This window comes from Aptenodytes patagonicus, chromosome 6 (genome assembly GCF_965638725.1).
Source record: "Aptenodytes patagonicus chromosome 6, bAptPat1.pri.cur, whole genome shotgun sequence".
Lineage (NCBI taxonomy): Eukaryota > Metazoa > Chordata > Aves > Sphenisciformes > Spheniscidae > Aptenodytes > Aptenodytes patagonicus.
Genome location: NC_134954.1, coordinates 64,514,176 through 64,531,553, shown reverse-complemented (window position 1 = coordinate 64,531,553; position 17,378 = coordinate 64,514,176). Strand labels below are relative to the sequence as shown.

Sequence of the window (17,378 nt, the reverse complement as noted above, 5' to 3'; positions counted from 1 at the left end):
ATAACTATTCTCTGAGACTGAGCTCTAATGCGCAGCCTCCCCCAAAGCTGTTGGAAGCAGATGGGCTCCCACAGCTGCATCCCTCTGGCTTCCACTAGAGAGATGCAAGTTTTTCCTCTCACCAGAGTTCCCAGGGAAGGGTCCTCATCATAAGGGATTCCCTGGAGCACAAGAACCCAAGAACCAAGGGTGAGAACACGGACCTGAAGGGGGAAAAATGGGAAACCCAATACTTGACAAAACAGAAGCAGCAAAGAGGACAAAGGTATTCAATTTTGGGAGGTGGAGGGCCCACTTTTTGCAGACGGTTTGTGCGAGTGCAGGAAGGAGAGAGATTAACATGGCTGCAGCAGGCAGAGGGGTTTCGTTAGGGATGTGTTCAATATGGCACTGCTCTTTGGACAGATGGAAGGAGGCTTATCTAGACTAGAAAAGGAGAAATTCATTTCACAATCATACTGGTACACATTATTTTGCTATTCTTAATCTACGCAGGATCTAGGTTATTATGGAAAATTAAAACCTAAATACATTTCCAGTCATAGCTCAAGGTACTTATCTTTAGTAGAAAAAATAAATTTCCTGTTTTAAATTTCATCACCTTTTTCCCTTAAAAGCTTGGAATAGTCAACCATCAGAAATACTACAAGCTTTTTAATTATGGTGATGAAAAAATCTTATCGCTTCTCAACAATGGCATGAGATAATTTTGTTAATTTTGATAAGTTTCCTACTGACTTGGAATCTTTATTATACGGCTGAGGCAACTGACTGCAATCTACATTCTAAGGATCATTATTGTGTCAATTTGAGCCAATTCAGCTGTTGTTTGAAATGCATAGCATACATGTGCCATTTAGTATTTTATTTCAAATTGCCTTTCTTTTTATTATCCATCAAAATGTTTTTCTTGCTTAAGCACTAAATGTACTTAAAAAATTTAAGATACTGACCTGGATGTATTTTTCATTCTGTGTTCAGTTATAAATTAAATGTCATAATTATTCTAAAATAAAAAAATATTTTTCAGAAAGAAGGAGCTTTCTAAATAAAATCATCTGCCCATAGACTCCCTATGAAACATGTTCTCAGATTTCCTTGTAATATTAATCTTGCAGAGGGAATTCAGATGTTCTTATGATAAAAAATAGCAAATCTACAGTGACAACTAAGTGGTGATTTTCTTTAAAATCCTTTCTAGCTAATCTGATTTTAGAAGACTCTGAAGCACATTTCCAATTTTAAATATCTTTAATGTATCACAGCCACTCCAAATGTGTCTGTGAACATGCAGAAGTAGGATTCATGCAGAAACAAAACAGAGGGATACGCACAGTATTTCCATCTCTGACACCACATATGGAGGGGACTAACGTAAGTCACATCATCCCCTGATGCCTTTGTGGCCCCATCAGTAAAGCAATCCATGGTGGTAATGGCCTTTGAGATCTTTGAAAGACTATGTACAACAGTGACTTTTTTTTTTTTAGGTCTTTACTTAAATCAACATAATTCTAGGTTCAGATACAGAATTTGCAGTGAAACAGGCTGAGATCTTAATGAATGACTCACATGGGTTCACCGTATACTGCCTACAGACACATTTGGGTGTTCCAGAAGCACATACTGTTTTTCTTTTTTTTTCTTCATTTTTGAAAACACAGGTGCCATTTATAGGTATGTACAAGTATATGCATTCACACTTGTGCTGGTTTTGGCTGGGATAGAGTTAATTTTCTTCACAGAAGCTGGTATGAGGTTATATTTTGGATTTGTGCTGGAAACAGCGTTGATAACACAGGGATGTTTTCGTTGCTGCTGGGCTGTGCTTGCACAGAGTCAAGGCCTTTTCTGCTTCTCACCCCACCCCACCAGTGAGTAGGCTGGGGGTGCACAAGAAGCTGGGAGGGGGGACAGCCGGGACAGCTGACCCCAACTGGCCAAAGGGATATTCCATACCATAGGACGTCATGCTCAGCATATAAAGCTGGGGGAAGAAGAAGGAAGGGGGGACATTCGGAGTGATGGCATTTGTCTTCCCAAGTAACCATTACGCATGACGGAGCCCTGCTTTCCTGGAGATGGCTGAACACCTGCCTGCCGATGGGAAGGAGTGAATGGATTCCTGGTTTTGCTTTGCTTGCATGCGCGGTTTTTGCTTTACCTGTTAAACTGTCTTTATCTCAACCCACAAGTTTTCTCACTTTTACCCTTCTGATTCTCTCCCCCATCCCACTGGGGGGGAGTGAGCAAGCAGCTGTGTGGCGCTTAGCTGCCAGCTGGGGTTAAACCACGACAACACCCCATTTATATCTTTAGAGTAAAAGTCTCAATTATTCAACATTTGCCACGCCATTGTATCAAAATATCTTCTATTTAAATATAGGAGATACTACAGTTACTGCAGGCTCCTGAATTTTGAATGTAGCATTCTTAAGGCAAAGTATGTTATCTGACATGAAATACATACATTTATACACACATACTCACAAAGAATACTGTCTCTCAATATCAACGAGGCTGTATATAACTGGTAAGTAAAATGAAACTGTTCTAGTTTACATAAATAACAAGCACTGTAGAACAGACTTCAGTACAATACCTAACTACGCAGTCACAACAGGAAAGCTCAGAAGATACTCCTCACTGATTTCTATCTCTGGCATCCAATTATAGATCAAGACACCTAAAAACCTCTGTTTCCAGCCTTTTATTCCACTATAATTCATCATGCCATGTCTTAAAATAAACACTTACAAAGTATAACTCAGCATTCTAAGGCTCCCATTGATTACCAGTACCCACCTTGAGATTACCTACAGATTTACAAACAATACCTTCGGGAATATATCATCATAAAACACTTAAAGGTGCTCCATGAACTGAACAAGCTCCAGTGGGATACAGCAGGAGGAACACACCCCAGAAGGGACATAAGCGCTGACACATGGCTTTCATGGATTTTGTGCACAAGTTAATTTACATGTTGTTCTTTTTGCATCATGTCCTATCAAAATTACAGCAAGTAATTAATGAGATTGTCTGGAGTCTCTTTAAAGTTTCTCTGTCCAAGAATACATCAATTATTAATGTTTTGATGAGTTTTCCATCCAGTGGAAATTTCAAAACAGAAGTACAAAACAGAACTGAAAGGCCTTTTTTGCACGAGAACATAAAAATAGACTTTAACTTTCCCTGCTTTTTTTTTTTTCTTTCCTTTTTAAATAAATCCACTGTGATGCTTAAAAAGCCCATCTTTTAAATATCCTTTCCTTTCATGCATAACGTTTTTTCACTTGGTGGTTTAAAGCCAAGCATGTATCTGTTTGTATGCATCTTTGTATCTGAAGAGACAAACCTCACTAATAAGTGATACCGAACTTTCAAATCCCTGAGTGACTGGTGTCAATAAAGAGTTATAACAGGGGCATCTTATAAAGCTTCTCTGCAAAGCAGGCAGATTCTCAGCATAGTCAGTTAAGCAGACACGAATCTATTTCAGTGCATGCTAGCAGTGTATCCTAAAGCATATTTTTAGCTTCAACATGCCGAATTTAAAACCTGGTTGTAACTCACTCTCTTCCTCACTGGACAGCTGAGCACAATTGAAACAGCTCCAGGTATATACTAACAGAGTATGTTTACATATACCCCCTCTCCCACAGCTCTACCTTTCTCAGGTCATGCAGCCAGCTCTTACCTCAATGGTATACTGTTCAAAAATCCGGAGCTGAAGGAAAATGTCTAGCTTAATCTTCCTCTCATGGAAGAGCTCTTCCATCTGTACCTGGGCCTCGTCAAGCTGCTGAAGGACAGATTCAATGTGGCTGATGGAGCTATTGTGTGGAGTCTTATTGTTGGAAACAGCAGAGTCCCTGTAGCAAGGCAGAGAGCATGGTTAAAGCTGAGCTTTAAGGCAGGCAAAAGAGCAAGAACTACACATTTGTGATTCTGCGTGCTGCTGAGAAGCAAACCCAAGCACAAAGGGCTGAGGGAAGGTGTGTATGCAACACATCTCTTCTACTCGCTGAAATCCTGCAGCCTCTTAGCTCGGCACAAAGTTTGAACAGGGGGATCATCCCTTCTTGTGTCGTGACACTGCGACCTTACACACTTGGGAGGGGGAGGGGAGGACAATGACACATCAATCTCAATGGCTGTCTTGAGGAGACTGGCTGGCAATCGCCTTCAATCCTACAGAGTGACCTGCTCCAGCCTACACTCACACCAAGCTCAGAGATGCTACTTAGCCACCTGGACCTTTACAAGTTAATTTTGTACATTTGCTTTATTACTTACAGACTAATTGAATCAGAATTACCAGCATTTTAGACCAAGGGGTAGGGATGCTTTGATTTCCTCTGGATTACGTAGCACAGCAATAGATGCAAAATACAGTGCAAAAAACTCCACTGAAGGAAAACACCTTTCAAACACTGTAAGACAGACTCTGACTTGTCTTTTCACTAGGGTAAGTGAAATGAGACATGCCTGTGACAGGTCAGATACTGCTCCATCTACACCTTCCATATACAGGCAGCAGAAGGGAGCTAGCCCTTTAACTGGTGGGCTAGGACCAAGGGGAAGTTTGCTGTACCTGAAAGAAGTCTTAGCATGGACATAGGACAGTCCTGACAGTTTCTTTTCTAATTGTGCTCTCACATACACTAATATGCTCAGCTACAGTCTGTTACGTCTTCAGTAGATTTTTTTCAGTGAGTGTTTTATGGATAAAGAGCCTTGCAGACATAAAGAGCTGAAATTTATCCTTGAATGTGCCACAAAAGGTCCCCCAACTTTAACAAGAACCAGAAAGGAAACTCTGAAACCATAATATAATCTTGGCTTTGGTACTTCAGCTAAAACAAGATTTAGATGCAATGGTTTTCTCTGTTCATCCCGCTCAAAGGCATGTGATAGCAGCTGCATTATTTGGCATACTTAAACCAAGCCAACTGAAAACCCTGTCAAATACACTGTTGGAAAGATCTGTGCACCGGCAGGATAACAGGATGAAGTGGGTAAGCCAGCAGGTCTTACCATCAGTATTTCCTATCAATCTCCAATTCTGCCTTTGAGAAGGTGGGAGGGACAATTACAAATCCAACAGCACATACTGAACTATTGGTGCACCAACAAACTCCTATGTGTGCAGCAAACCGGCTGACAATATTGGAAGACAAGCGAAATGGCAGGTAATGCTGCCAGGTCACCGCATTGTCCCACAGGGACCAAATGTGGCTGGGAGCCATTCTTCTGGCCAGCTAACCTGGGCTGCTGAGTAAAGCGGCCTGCGGAGTCTCCCCGCTCTGGAAGAGTGCAAGTGTGTTCCCAATTTTTAGGTTTTTATTTCCCTTTTCTGGGTTGAATTTTCCCTCCGTAAACATCTAGCAAAGCATTTCTAGTTTTCTACAGAACTTCACTGAAACGCTTGTGCTTTGCTCTTTGCAAATTATCATCACATAGGGTCAGATCAAAACAACGTACAGTCAACTTAAATGTTAATTGAACACTGTCAGTGAGCATAATTGAGGGAAAAAAAAGTATGACCTTTTACAGATGCCTTAAATTGAAACTAGGCACTGACACAGAGTCATTTAGGTAAGTTTAAAACACACCTTTGAGGTTCTAAGGCAACAAAACACACGTTATTCTGTTTTCATTATGTGTCTTGAAGGAACAGAACAAGCATTTGCCTGAACATCTGAAGCCTAAGAATAAAATAAAAAATACAGAATACTATTAACTGCATAGTAGTTTGCTCTTTGGATGTGTTTCACCTCTTCTTCCTCAAATACTTTGTTTGATACACTGAACTTCAGATGCTCCAGCATTATTCTGAAGCAAGTATTACCAACTTCCCTTGCTTATAAGGGAATATTACACCAATATTACTCTCTCCAGGTGATACGGTTTCTGCCCCACTCTGTCAGTCTTGTGTTTTCACCTTCTTGGTGACCGCAAGATCTCTCTCTGCCTCCACATTAGAGCTGTACAGAGGAAGGATGAGTGAAGATAACAAGGTGAGATTTTGAAACTACAGCTTAATCTGAGGCCACATTCAATCAAGTTCTGTCTCCTTCAGTCAGCACCTGTCTTCTATAAAAGGACACGAAATAGGTCTTCATTCAAATGCAGTATTATTACTATTCATATATTATCTAAATGACTCAATTAATTATTCAAGACTGGTGTTGAATAATCTCTCATGGGATCTAAAGACACACTTGGTTTTAGAAATTCTTTTTTATTAAATATTTCACTCTTCAAATCAAGCCACACTTGCATTTCAGTGGCTGATGCAATACGAAAATTTAAGTGTAATAATCTGGTATTTTTTCACAGTCTCCTCAGATAAGGCCTTGACAATCCCTATACAGTCTGGTTTGAGAAAGATCTCATTCCAGAAAAAGAAATTTCTGAGATTGGATGCTTTTGCCACAAGATTTCTTGCTCTGTCTGGTGATGAGAAATTCTGGGAAAGATTTTAGAAAAGATCCTTACTAGTCTTTGAAAGATAAGAATTAGAGTTATAAAAAGCAGGGAAATTATTGGAAAAAAATACAAAATAAACTTTGGGGAACGTAAAATTGGGCTTAGTGCATTGCTGTTGAGTTTGTTCAGAATGAACGCTGTGCTCCTGAAACCACTTTCAGTGCCGTAACTGGGAGAAAGCTTAGTGAAACATAGCCATTATCAAAAGCTCATATGCTGAACTACTGTAAAGAAGGGAAGATACATAACTCTTCACTGTCTTTTTTTGCCCCTAACATTCCTGTTCTTTCACATCTCACTGGAGCAAGTCATTGTTTTGCCTTTCACAGATGTGCAGAAATATTGCCCCCAGCAGCACTCCTAGAAATGTGGTTCAAAAGATTTGCTTTGTGTTGACTGCTGAGAACAATGATCACCTCGGTAAAACACTGATAAGGAAGAGTGAAAAAAGCGTTTCCAATGCTAACCATGACATGTACAGTGTTGCTAGCCAGGCCAGTTTTACTCCTGATAGGTATGGTCTCCTGATGCAGAGTCACTGAAAGCCCTGAAGACCACCTGTGAAGAGCAGTCCCAGGCATTGTATTTAACTAGTTCAGGCAGCTGAGCTTTTCCTAAGCTATCTGGAGATGATACAGAGTGCTATTACACAAATGATCTTCTCTAAACCAGTATCTGTTCTCTCAGAGATAAGGACAAGAAACGTAAAATTTTTCAAAGCTCCATTAATTTCATTGGTTTTAACCTGTGCTATGACATGCTTGATAACAGCAGTGTATTTCATTCTCTTCATTGTTGTAGTGTTTGCAATCTTCAGCTATTCTTCACGGCAGGTACAAGGTGATCCACACTGTGAAATGCAATGCTGTGTTAAGGAAAGGCTGCAGCAATTCTAATTTTCCCTCCTTTCCTTTATCTGTGTGTTCTTTACTTTTGCCAGCAGCCATAAAAGCCGTTAGAGTGGGCACACACAGAGGTGGTTTCATGTTTTTCGTACACGGCTCTGGTTCACTTTTTGAAAGAGTCCAGGATCGCATTACAGGCTTTGCAGTTAGTCAGAGTGCTCAAAACCAACACTTGAATCGGAGATCGTCTTGTCAGTTCAGGTCTGCAAATCTTTGCGTGCGTTCAGGGCTTCTGTCCTTCAGACAACTGTTCTCTCTGTGTTTGGTCTTAACTTTATCAGAAGCAGGGGATCACTTTGCACAAATATGTTCACCCTGTTCCACCTTGCTCACTGCCCAGAATACAAGCCAGACCCCAAAAACAACATTACTTTGTTAAATACAGCTGCCACAAAACCTGTCTTGGCATTTCACAAATGTTTAGGCATGACACCAATTCCAAAAAAAGCCTCAAACCTGAGGCCACCCTTACTTTTCAAAGACTGAAACTAAGAATTGACTAAGTTTACATTTAAAAAAAGCTGAAGTCCCACACGCCATGTCCCAGTTCACCTCTTCCCCTGCATGACCCTGCAGCCACTACACCAGCCTTTCTCCAATAACTGCTATTCATACTGATGCTCCACTGACTTCTCAGCTCCAAATATTGCCCTGACCACTCTCCAACTCCACATGCCGCTTTCCTACTAACGTAGGTGCAGACAAAAAGCCTTTAGGTCAATCCCACAGCCAGCACCAGAAACTCCTTCAATACAGACACTTTCTGCAACCCCAAAAACTACCCCACACTCCACCTGATGGCCTTATACAGGGTCCCTTTCAGGCTCTTCTCCATGGGTGTTCATGCTGAAGTGATGTTATGCCAATAGGTGGGATGAACAACAAAAAAATCTTTAGTCCAGAATTTCACTGTCATTTTTGTGATCTCATAGAAATGCCCAAAACTTTGCAAAAAGTTTCTTTGCATAAAAGGAAATTACCATGCAGACCTTTGACTGACCTGTTAGGGCTGGCCATACATACATTCTTATCTAAAACCCTGTCCTTCTGGCAGCTCACTTACCAAACACAGCATGTTTCCTTCCTACTTATCTCATCAGCAAAGATGAATGGATGGAGCCTAGCTCTGTCTACTTCTGATCCTTCCTTTCCAACTCTGATCTCGGCGAACAATACCATGGCTTGGGTCCCTCGCTTTCCCCCTGTGACGCAGGCAAGCCACATACAGCAAGACTAGGAATTTACACAGGCTCTCCTGTGTGGCTGCCTAGGGCTGAATAACAACCAAAACCTAGAGAAGCCCTTTCAAATCTCTCTTTTTTTTTTCTGACCCAGTGGAGAAGACTCTGCATCCGGGATGATAGGAAAAAGTATAGAGGAAAGCTCAGCACGTGGCTGTAGTAGATGACTCAGGGACTCCAGGAGGGCTCTTAAGGGCAGAGCTCCACCAGGGCCCTTCATTATTTACTCTGCTCTAGAGCACTGTCGGCTTTTCCTATCATGGCTCATGGTTTTCTGCACTTCTCATGTGAGAACTGGAGGCATCAGATTAGGAAAGCTCAGGGTGAGGAGGATAACATAACTCTCTGGGACAGTCTCTGGTGAAATGTGTAAGACCTAGCAAATTTGCATATTATATATGTATACAGAACGTACACATGATGTACATGTAGATAAGGGCAATCTGTAACAATACAAAGATCTAAAGAATAAGTGATCTATTGGACTTGGTTTTGAGCTCAGTAACATCACTAAAAGGCAGGAAAACTCCAGTGCTGTCAACAAAGTTAAAGCCACAGAAAACCACTGTAAATAAGAACAAATGAGAGAGATCTCACAACTACAAGTTTTGTGTAAGCTTACTCTGCAAACATTCGTTCTACTACACTTACAGACTGAGAAAGCAGAAAAAGCCCAACTTCTTGGAGCCAGTCTCTTCATGTATTTTAAATCAGGTAAAATGAGCTGTTTTAATTCACAATGCAAGTAGAACTGGCAGTATAAGACCCTCTTTGACAGTATGAATAAACCCGACATAGACAAAGATAAATAGAAGGGTGCTGCATGCAAAATGAAATAGTGAAGATTGTTAGACACGTGTATATTTTATTAAGAGGAATACATTTCTCCTACATCAGGACTAACCATATAAATCACGAGGCCTCAGCTCACAACCATTTAACAATCTTCTATAAATACCAACTAAAAATATTCATCTGAAATACATTTGTTTCAATCCACTTCACTGCGCCTATAAATAATCTGTCAAACAGGAACCCATGCTGATCCACAGACTACTCTAATCAGTCCACACAAATCACTCCTCGCAATTTCAATAAAATACTCAAAGAATTTGAAGAATCATAAATAAGCAAAGAATTAATAAACTCTCCCAATTAATCCTAACTTACAGTTCCCTATTTATGCACAACTAAACCACAGCATACATCAGATTTCTCAACACCTGTCCTCCAGGTGGATGCTTACCTGAGCTGTTGGATTAGATCTTCCCCTTCTTTAATAACATTGAGGGTAGCATCCAAGGTAGCTGTTTGTTGCTGCTGAAACTGCTTGATAAGCTCCTGAACCGCATCCACAGAGTCAGCACAGACATCCTCTAAGAGCTCCTTCTGCAGATCTTCCATCCATGTCCACAGCTGGGAAGGAGGGGAGGGAAATATAAATCAGAGAGGGATTGAGATTTAACCCTTTTGCTCTCTAATTCCAGATCAGTAAGCATTAACTAGGGCTGCATGTTTCGCATGAAAACTGACCTAAAGTTTCTAAAAACAAAAAGATACATTGGTTATTGATTCTGGTTGACACAATTCCATTTTAAGCAACAAAGTAAAATAAATATAATATCAGATAATTTTTTCCAAAATTAATTTGCATTTCAGTATATTATATGACAATAACTAATTATATTATTCTGATTAACTCTTTACACAAGTAACAAATTACAATGCCCTACAGCTGTGATAACCTAACCCTTTCAGGAGCTCATTTCACATGCAGCTGAAGCCTGTTGCAGAACAGACCTAAAATCTTTGGTTGGTATGTATGGTACTGGCTGAAGTCTAGCTGTGCCTGCTCAGCTATACCTTCCCAGGCAGAAGGTTTTGTGGAGGGTTTGGGGTTTTTTTGGTTTGTTTGGGGTTTTTTGTGGGTTTCCGCCACTTACCCCCCTCCTCAAAATGCACCTCAGACTCTGCTTTTTAACTTTGGGAAAATCCAAACATAGGAGACAGCAATATAACCAATCAACCCCATGCAGATCCATTAATTTTAAATAGTCTTGACTACCAATTTCAAAACAACAACAACAAACAACAACAAATCATTCGAGTAAGTGCTTAGATGAGAATTTCTAGCCAGCTGTTCATCAGAGATCTGGACGGTGGCAGGCAAACCCCAGCAGCCTCTCGTTGGCTGTAAAGGCTTACAGCGAACAGAGGTTTCCCCTTTAAGCTTGCTCTGAAAAGTGAGTGTAAAATTGCACCGAACTGGCACTCTGCCAGCAAATCCTAATGACTCCACCAGAGAGACTATTTTCTGTGCCATGCCTGCCCCATTAACCCACATTCTGCTGGTATATTCTGCAAGGTAGCAGAGAAGTACAGGAGCAGGAAACAACACGTCGCACCAGTGTGCTGGGAAATGTCAAAGGACACGGTGCTGGCAGCACCGGGGTTGCACTTCTGCCTGCCATTCCAGGGAGCTGCAAAGCAGTCTGTCTCAAAGGGAGCTAAAGGTACACATGAAGCAGACGACAGACGTTGTGTGGGGGTGGCAAGAGAGCTGGTAAAAATGTTCCTGTTCAAAATGAGGCGCACTGGATCCCCATCCTACAGGATTTCTTCTGAGATTGCGAATTCTGCATGTCCACATAAAATGAGAGGAGGAGAGGGACGTCTTAAGTGCCAGCTGGCAAGGCTTCTCACAATTAGGGTCCAAACCTTAGGCCAGTCATCGAACGTTACACTATACGCACGCTACTGACTTCAAGGATATCACCCTGATCTAAACCAAAATAATAAAAGTCAGAACCTGTCCCAGCGCTGCTCATGATCTCAGAAAAGGGAGCACCCAGCTTGTCCCCACCTCTGCTACTGACTCCTTGCTTGACAGACTTACAAAAACAAGTTTTAAAACATATGCTTAATTTGAAGGCTTTTCAGTTAGATTTTCAGAGTCAGCTTTGAATATTTTGGGTAAACGCCCCTGTTTATTCATAAATAGCATAATCATAACAGCCTACCCTACTACTGGCCTAAAATGGAATGTCTTTGCTCAGGTTATTTACATATTTTCACATTCTCGGGAGAAAGGCATGATATAAAAAGGCAACTATTAATAAAAGAAACAAATATAATTAAGTAGTCAGGCTTGTGAAATAAATGAAAGAATGAAAACATATTTAAAGAACCAAATAGAGAGCTTTTTCATTTGTGGCCTCAGGTCCAGGTGCTGAACTTTGGGAAGCCACCATAAAGGAAAATGCATTAATGCCTTTATATACAAATTACATTCACAATCTTCCTGGTTTTGATCTGATCCCTGCACCCACTCAAACAGGAGGGACAGCTGGACTATAACAGGCGAGGACCAGGTTGTTCGGGAACATTACTTTCTCTGCTTACCAGATCTTCAAGTAATAAAGCACTTTGTAAATATAGAAGAGAAAAATGGCCATGCATATAAATCATCCTCCTGTTTCAAATTGGGAAAGCCAGTAGTTTTTTAATTTCTTGCTGTTCTTCGTCTGCTCTGGTGAGACCCCACCTGGAGTACTGCGTCCAGCTCTGGAGCCCTCAGCATAAGAAAGACATGGACCTGTTGGAGCAGGTCCAGAGGACGGCCACGAAAATGATTAGGGGGATGGAACACCTCTCCTGTGAAGAAAGGCTGAGAGAGTTGGGGTTGTTCAGCCTAGAGAAGAGAAGGCTTTGGGGAGACCTTATTGCAGCCTCTCAGTACTTAAAGGGGGCTTATAAAAAAGATGGCAGCAAACCTTTTGGCAGGGCCTGTTGCGACAGGACAAGGGGGAATGGCTTTAAACTAAAGGGGGGTAGATTTAGACTAGGTATAAGGAAGAAATTTTTACGCTGAGGGTGGTGAAACACTGGCCCAGGTTGCCCGAGAGGTGGTGGATGCCCCATCCCTGGAAACATTCAAGGTCAGGTTGGACAGGGCTCCGAGCAACCTGATCTAGTTGAAGATGTCCCTGCCCATGGCAGGGGGGTTGGACTAGATGACCTTTAAAGGTCCCTTCCAACCCAAACTATTCGATTCTATGATTCTATGATATTTCATTTTTCCACTTAAGATAACAAAAAAAGCTCAGGGAATTTCCTTTACAAAAATGAAAGTGAAATCGAGAACTTGCTTGTCAGGAATCTGCTGTTTTCTTGAAATTACCATGTTAGAAAGGGCAGAGGAGAAAGTTTCCAATCCCCCACTGCAACTTCAGAGGAAAACCCTGTTTTCAAAAGTGTCTCCAGAGCCCAACTTTCAGCAGCAGCCAAAAGGATTTGGACATTTAAGATCCTAAGTCACTTTTTGAGTACGCTTCTAAATCAAAGCAGTTTTGAAATACTTAAATGTAAACTGTACCGTACTCACCTGGAACCGAAACACTCATTAATTTCAGAGAGCATTCAAATATATTAACTCATATTAGCTTCAGATGTGTCCATTAATGACCTCTGATTGTAAGGATTTGCATAATAAAATCTATCAGAATGTAGGTCATCCTTGACTCAGAGGCCTTTAATCCTTTAGACTGCACCAATCCCTGGGAAATCCTAATACAAAGAATGAGTCAATATTACTAAGATTAGGAAGATCTTTCAGGAACAATTTACAACAGGAACCCGAGTCAAAAACCTCCTAGGTTATGTGCTACAACTAACGACCTGGAATAAATTACTACCAAGCCCCAATTGTGAATGCCACAGCAATGAAAAGATGAACTCCATGTCACTGCAACACCAGAGTCAGAAGAGTTGTTAATCATAAAATAGAAATCACATCCTGTTTGTCACAGCTCAGGAAAATCAGTCCCTGTTAGGGCTTGATGTTTAATTCCAATGCAACTATTCAACTGATTTTAAAAAATCCTGACTATTAAAACCCCAAATCACCAGACACCTTGTGCATTTCCTAACTCATGCTGTGACCTACTCTAAACAGCTAGCTAGCTTAGACTGAGTGAACTGTTTCAATTTTTCATTGAAATTTGACATATTACACAGGACAACTTTTACCTCATATTTGCAGAAACTGACTTTCTTCTTTTTTTCTTAGCACGGGCAAAATTTGTGAGCACCCATCCCATTCATATACATACTCCAAACTACTGCTAATGTTATCACTTGATCCTGTGCAGGGGGTGTATGCAGATGCATGCAGACATTTCAAATACTAACACAATATTTCCACATCCAGTTGTGGTGACTTTTACTAAGCTTGCCACTGATGCACGTGTCCAGAAAAGGAGATAATCTCTGCATTGTGTTACTTAACACATACTAAACCAAAGATAGAGAATCCTGGAAAACAATGAAGAAATAACACAAAAATAATGTTTGTGCTTCCTTCAAATTGATCTATGCTGTGGTATGATTAATTGGATATGGAAATACTAATGCATTAGTGGTAAAACCTGAATTAAGTCCATCAGAGAGATCCAGCCACAAATCTGACTCATGCAAACTACGTCTAAAAATGTTATAGTTGTCAGCTACACAGAAGTCTAAGGCAAATACCTAGCCCTAAAACATCCATGCTGAAGGTCCACAGGGGCTCGAGAATTGAGGCTTTGTTTGTCAAGGTAACCATGGCTTTAAACAAGAAAAACAATTCTCTTCTGATCACTAGACCAGTGGAAAAGAAGAATGGCCCGCCCCCCTCCTTCTTTTGGGGGAGCATCTGGCACCTCTCATGCATTGTAACCGCTTCTGCGTCTTTCTTGGATATAAAACACAGGCAGTTTCCCTCCATCCAAGAGACAATACAGCTCTTTATTCCCAGCTATTTCATCTGATGCAATACTCTTCATTTTACTCAAGTACTTAATGAGACCACTTACTGGAGGTTTGAAGGACATCTGTGCCCGTTACCTAGAAATTAATGCTTCTGACTTAGAGCAAGGGACCACTTTAAACAAAATCTAAAACCTAAAGAGATTGCTAAGAAAATCTTGCCTGCGTGTTTGGAATAACTATTAAACACCCAGTGTTTATATGCTGCTATTTGCAAATGCCAGAGATGAGTTTTAATCCCCTCAAAACCAGTTTAAAAACACTGAGCAATGAGACCAGTGAAAAGCAAAGAAGCAGTCAGTTCAATCCATGAGAATTACCATTGTATAACATTTTTGCTAGTTGTTCAAAACAAGGATGTTAATGGAAAAAAGCAACTTTCCAGCGTATATGTTCTACCCCTTTACTACGTCGGAGAAGTGTCATGTGTTGCAGAGCAGGCCCCAAAAGGATGCTCATGCCAACTCAGTAAAGTGAACATCCATCACAACAATGAAGGCTAGAGTAGAATGCAGAGGAATTCAGTGAAATATGGGGACCCTCTTCTCCCACCTGATTTGCACTGCTTCCACTCCATGAGTTGTAACCTAAGTGTGCAGAGAACCAAGGGCAGGTTGAGGAAAAAAAACAAACAGAAAGAGAATTGCTCCAGGAGAGTTGTCCATCAACCCTATTTTCCTCTGCTACTATGCCAGGCTTATATAAACCTATTCTGAGCAGTAACACCTAGCTCTTTCCTAATATGCATTAGGAAGTCACATAGACCCCCAAGTTCAGGTTAATTTATGGCAGGACTTCAGCCTGTGCTTATGTTTAAGCACCTGTTCAAGTGCTGTTGTGAATCTGGCTTCACTGCGCAGCCTTTAGGAAGTTGCCTTTTCTACCTTGATTTCCCCACACCAACATGGTGGAGATAATAAAACTTTTCAGCACAATTAACCTTCATCAGCTGATGTTTATTCACACTTAGAATGCATCCAGTGCCGTTTCAGTTGAAAGAACTGATGGTTATAAATTGGAAGCATATTTCAACAACATTTTCCAAAGTCACATTCAAGGTCTCATAGAAATGTCAACAGAAACATAGAAAACTATGTATGTAATGATGAGCTGTAATGTGACCGCATGCTACCAGCGAAGTGTCACACAATGACAGCATACCTAATAAAATTTGACAAGATAGATATTGACCAGACACTACATTTGAAATGCCACAATATGCGACTTCCATGGTAAGATACAGCTGACGAGACACCCTGCTGCAAGGAGTAATGTTGTCAGATACCAGCAAACTGGTTGGGAAGAAACGATGAGTGGAAAGAAAGGGAACATTCTGTGAAAAAAACCATCTGATCTCTTCCTAACCTCTTTCTTGCTTTTTCCCTTTTCCTCGCCAATTTCTTGACATTCATCCTTGGTTGGGCTGCATCTGGTGCTTCTGTACGCTGACACTTTTTAATTAGTAACCTTGCCTATGGCAAAAGGATTTGCAATGCCTAAACATCTGATGCTTTTTCTAAGTCCTGCATGGACTAGATTGATATAGCACAAAATAATCTCCTCTCAAGGGAAATGTGATTTGGGTAGCTACGCTTACATCAGGGAGTGTGTAGATCCCCAGCCCAAGGTCATGTAAATGTAATTCAGGGACTATTCGCTCTAGGAGAGAAAGTTGGCTTATAACTGAAGAATCAGATGTACATGTTCTGTGCTGCTTCTGCTACCATCATGAATTGCAAAAACATGTTCCTCTTCTAGTATAATTTTAATATAAGTTTTTTGTAATTATGAATCTGGATGTAATTAACTGCAGTAATTGTACTAACCAAATCAAATTCTGCACTCGATCATACTGAGAATAGGCTTGGAGAAGTTCTTCTTACATCAAAAGATTTACTCTGATTTACACCAGTGTAATACAGTACAATTTGGTGCGGGAGGAGTTTCCCATAGCTGTAAAATATACACTACAAATTTGTCCATTTACTTAAATAAATGCAGGTACCATTACATTTTCCTCTAAATTGTTCACTGGTTATAAACGTTTCATTACTTCTGAAATGGGAGTTGCACTACCTCTTCCCTCTGTGCTTTTTCCAATGACTGGCCATACCACTTGCAGTCTTACCCTGATCTGCTGCTTTGAGCCTTTTGTGCAACTTTGTGCACTACGCCCTAGGAATCTCAGAAATAAATCACTTGTGACAATTCTGAACCATTTTGAAACCTGCTAAGGATTAAACAAACTGTGGGACCTTTCTCTAACCAGTCTTATTGGATCCATCAACTTGAACCACTACACTGATACTAACCATTTTAAACTAGTTGTGTAGACTCTGTTGCATACATGTACTTAAGGCGCAACAGAACGTGTCTTTTGAGTGATGAGTGAATTACAGGAGTGTCCCTGTATGGCTTTGATGAAGATTTACTCAGTACACAAATTATCACAGACACTAGTTGCCCACTCTGTTGCCTTTGTACACAGCAATAAAAGCTGCAAGCCCACACACTGGAACTGGGAGAAGCTCATCTTCCTTAGCTTCAGGAAATCAGGAAAATGGGCTGTAATATGACTAATAAAAGGGTACTTTATGAGAGTTGGCACATCCTATTTAAAGGTACTCATAAAACATACTTCTAGCTGTAGCATGAACAACTGTTATCTGGAGTGCAAGGCATACAGGCTGGAGACCTGTCTCCATAACATACAAAACACATGCAAGAGCCCTCAAAAGCCAACGACGACATTTGAGTGAAGCCAAGCCGTCAGCCAAAATGCTGGTGAATGGCCTGAAAAATGTGGATAGCAATGCATGAACTTAAATGCAGTCTATAGGAATCCTTTGGCTAGCACATGGCAAAATAATGGAAAGTACTTCTCTTCCATGCACCTGCCCTTGCTCTGCAGCCGGTTCAACTTCCTGAGATT

At 40.8% G+C, this 17,378-nt stretch overlaps 1 protein-coding gene across 13 annotated transcripts in view; it reads right to left on the bottom strand.

Annotated features, from left to right (window-relative positions):
- Positions 1–17,378, bottom strand: part of KALRN (kalirin RhoGEF kinase) — a 536,830-nt gene that overhangs the window by 201,242 nt on the left and 318,210 nt on the right. For all 13 annotated transcript variants that reach the window (XM_076342988.1, XM_076342996.1, XM_076342997.1 and 10 more), the window contains 2 exons: positions 9,888–10,057; positions 3,701–3,875 (listed from right to left, as the gene is read on the bottom strand). In XM_076342988.1, coding sequence (XP_076199103.1) covers positions 3,701–3,875; positions 9,888–10,057 — 345 coding nt within the window. The remainder of the gene's footprint in view (positions 1–3,700; positions 3,876–9,887; positions 10,058–17,378) is intronic.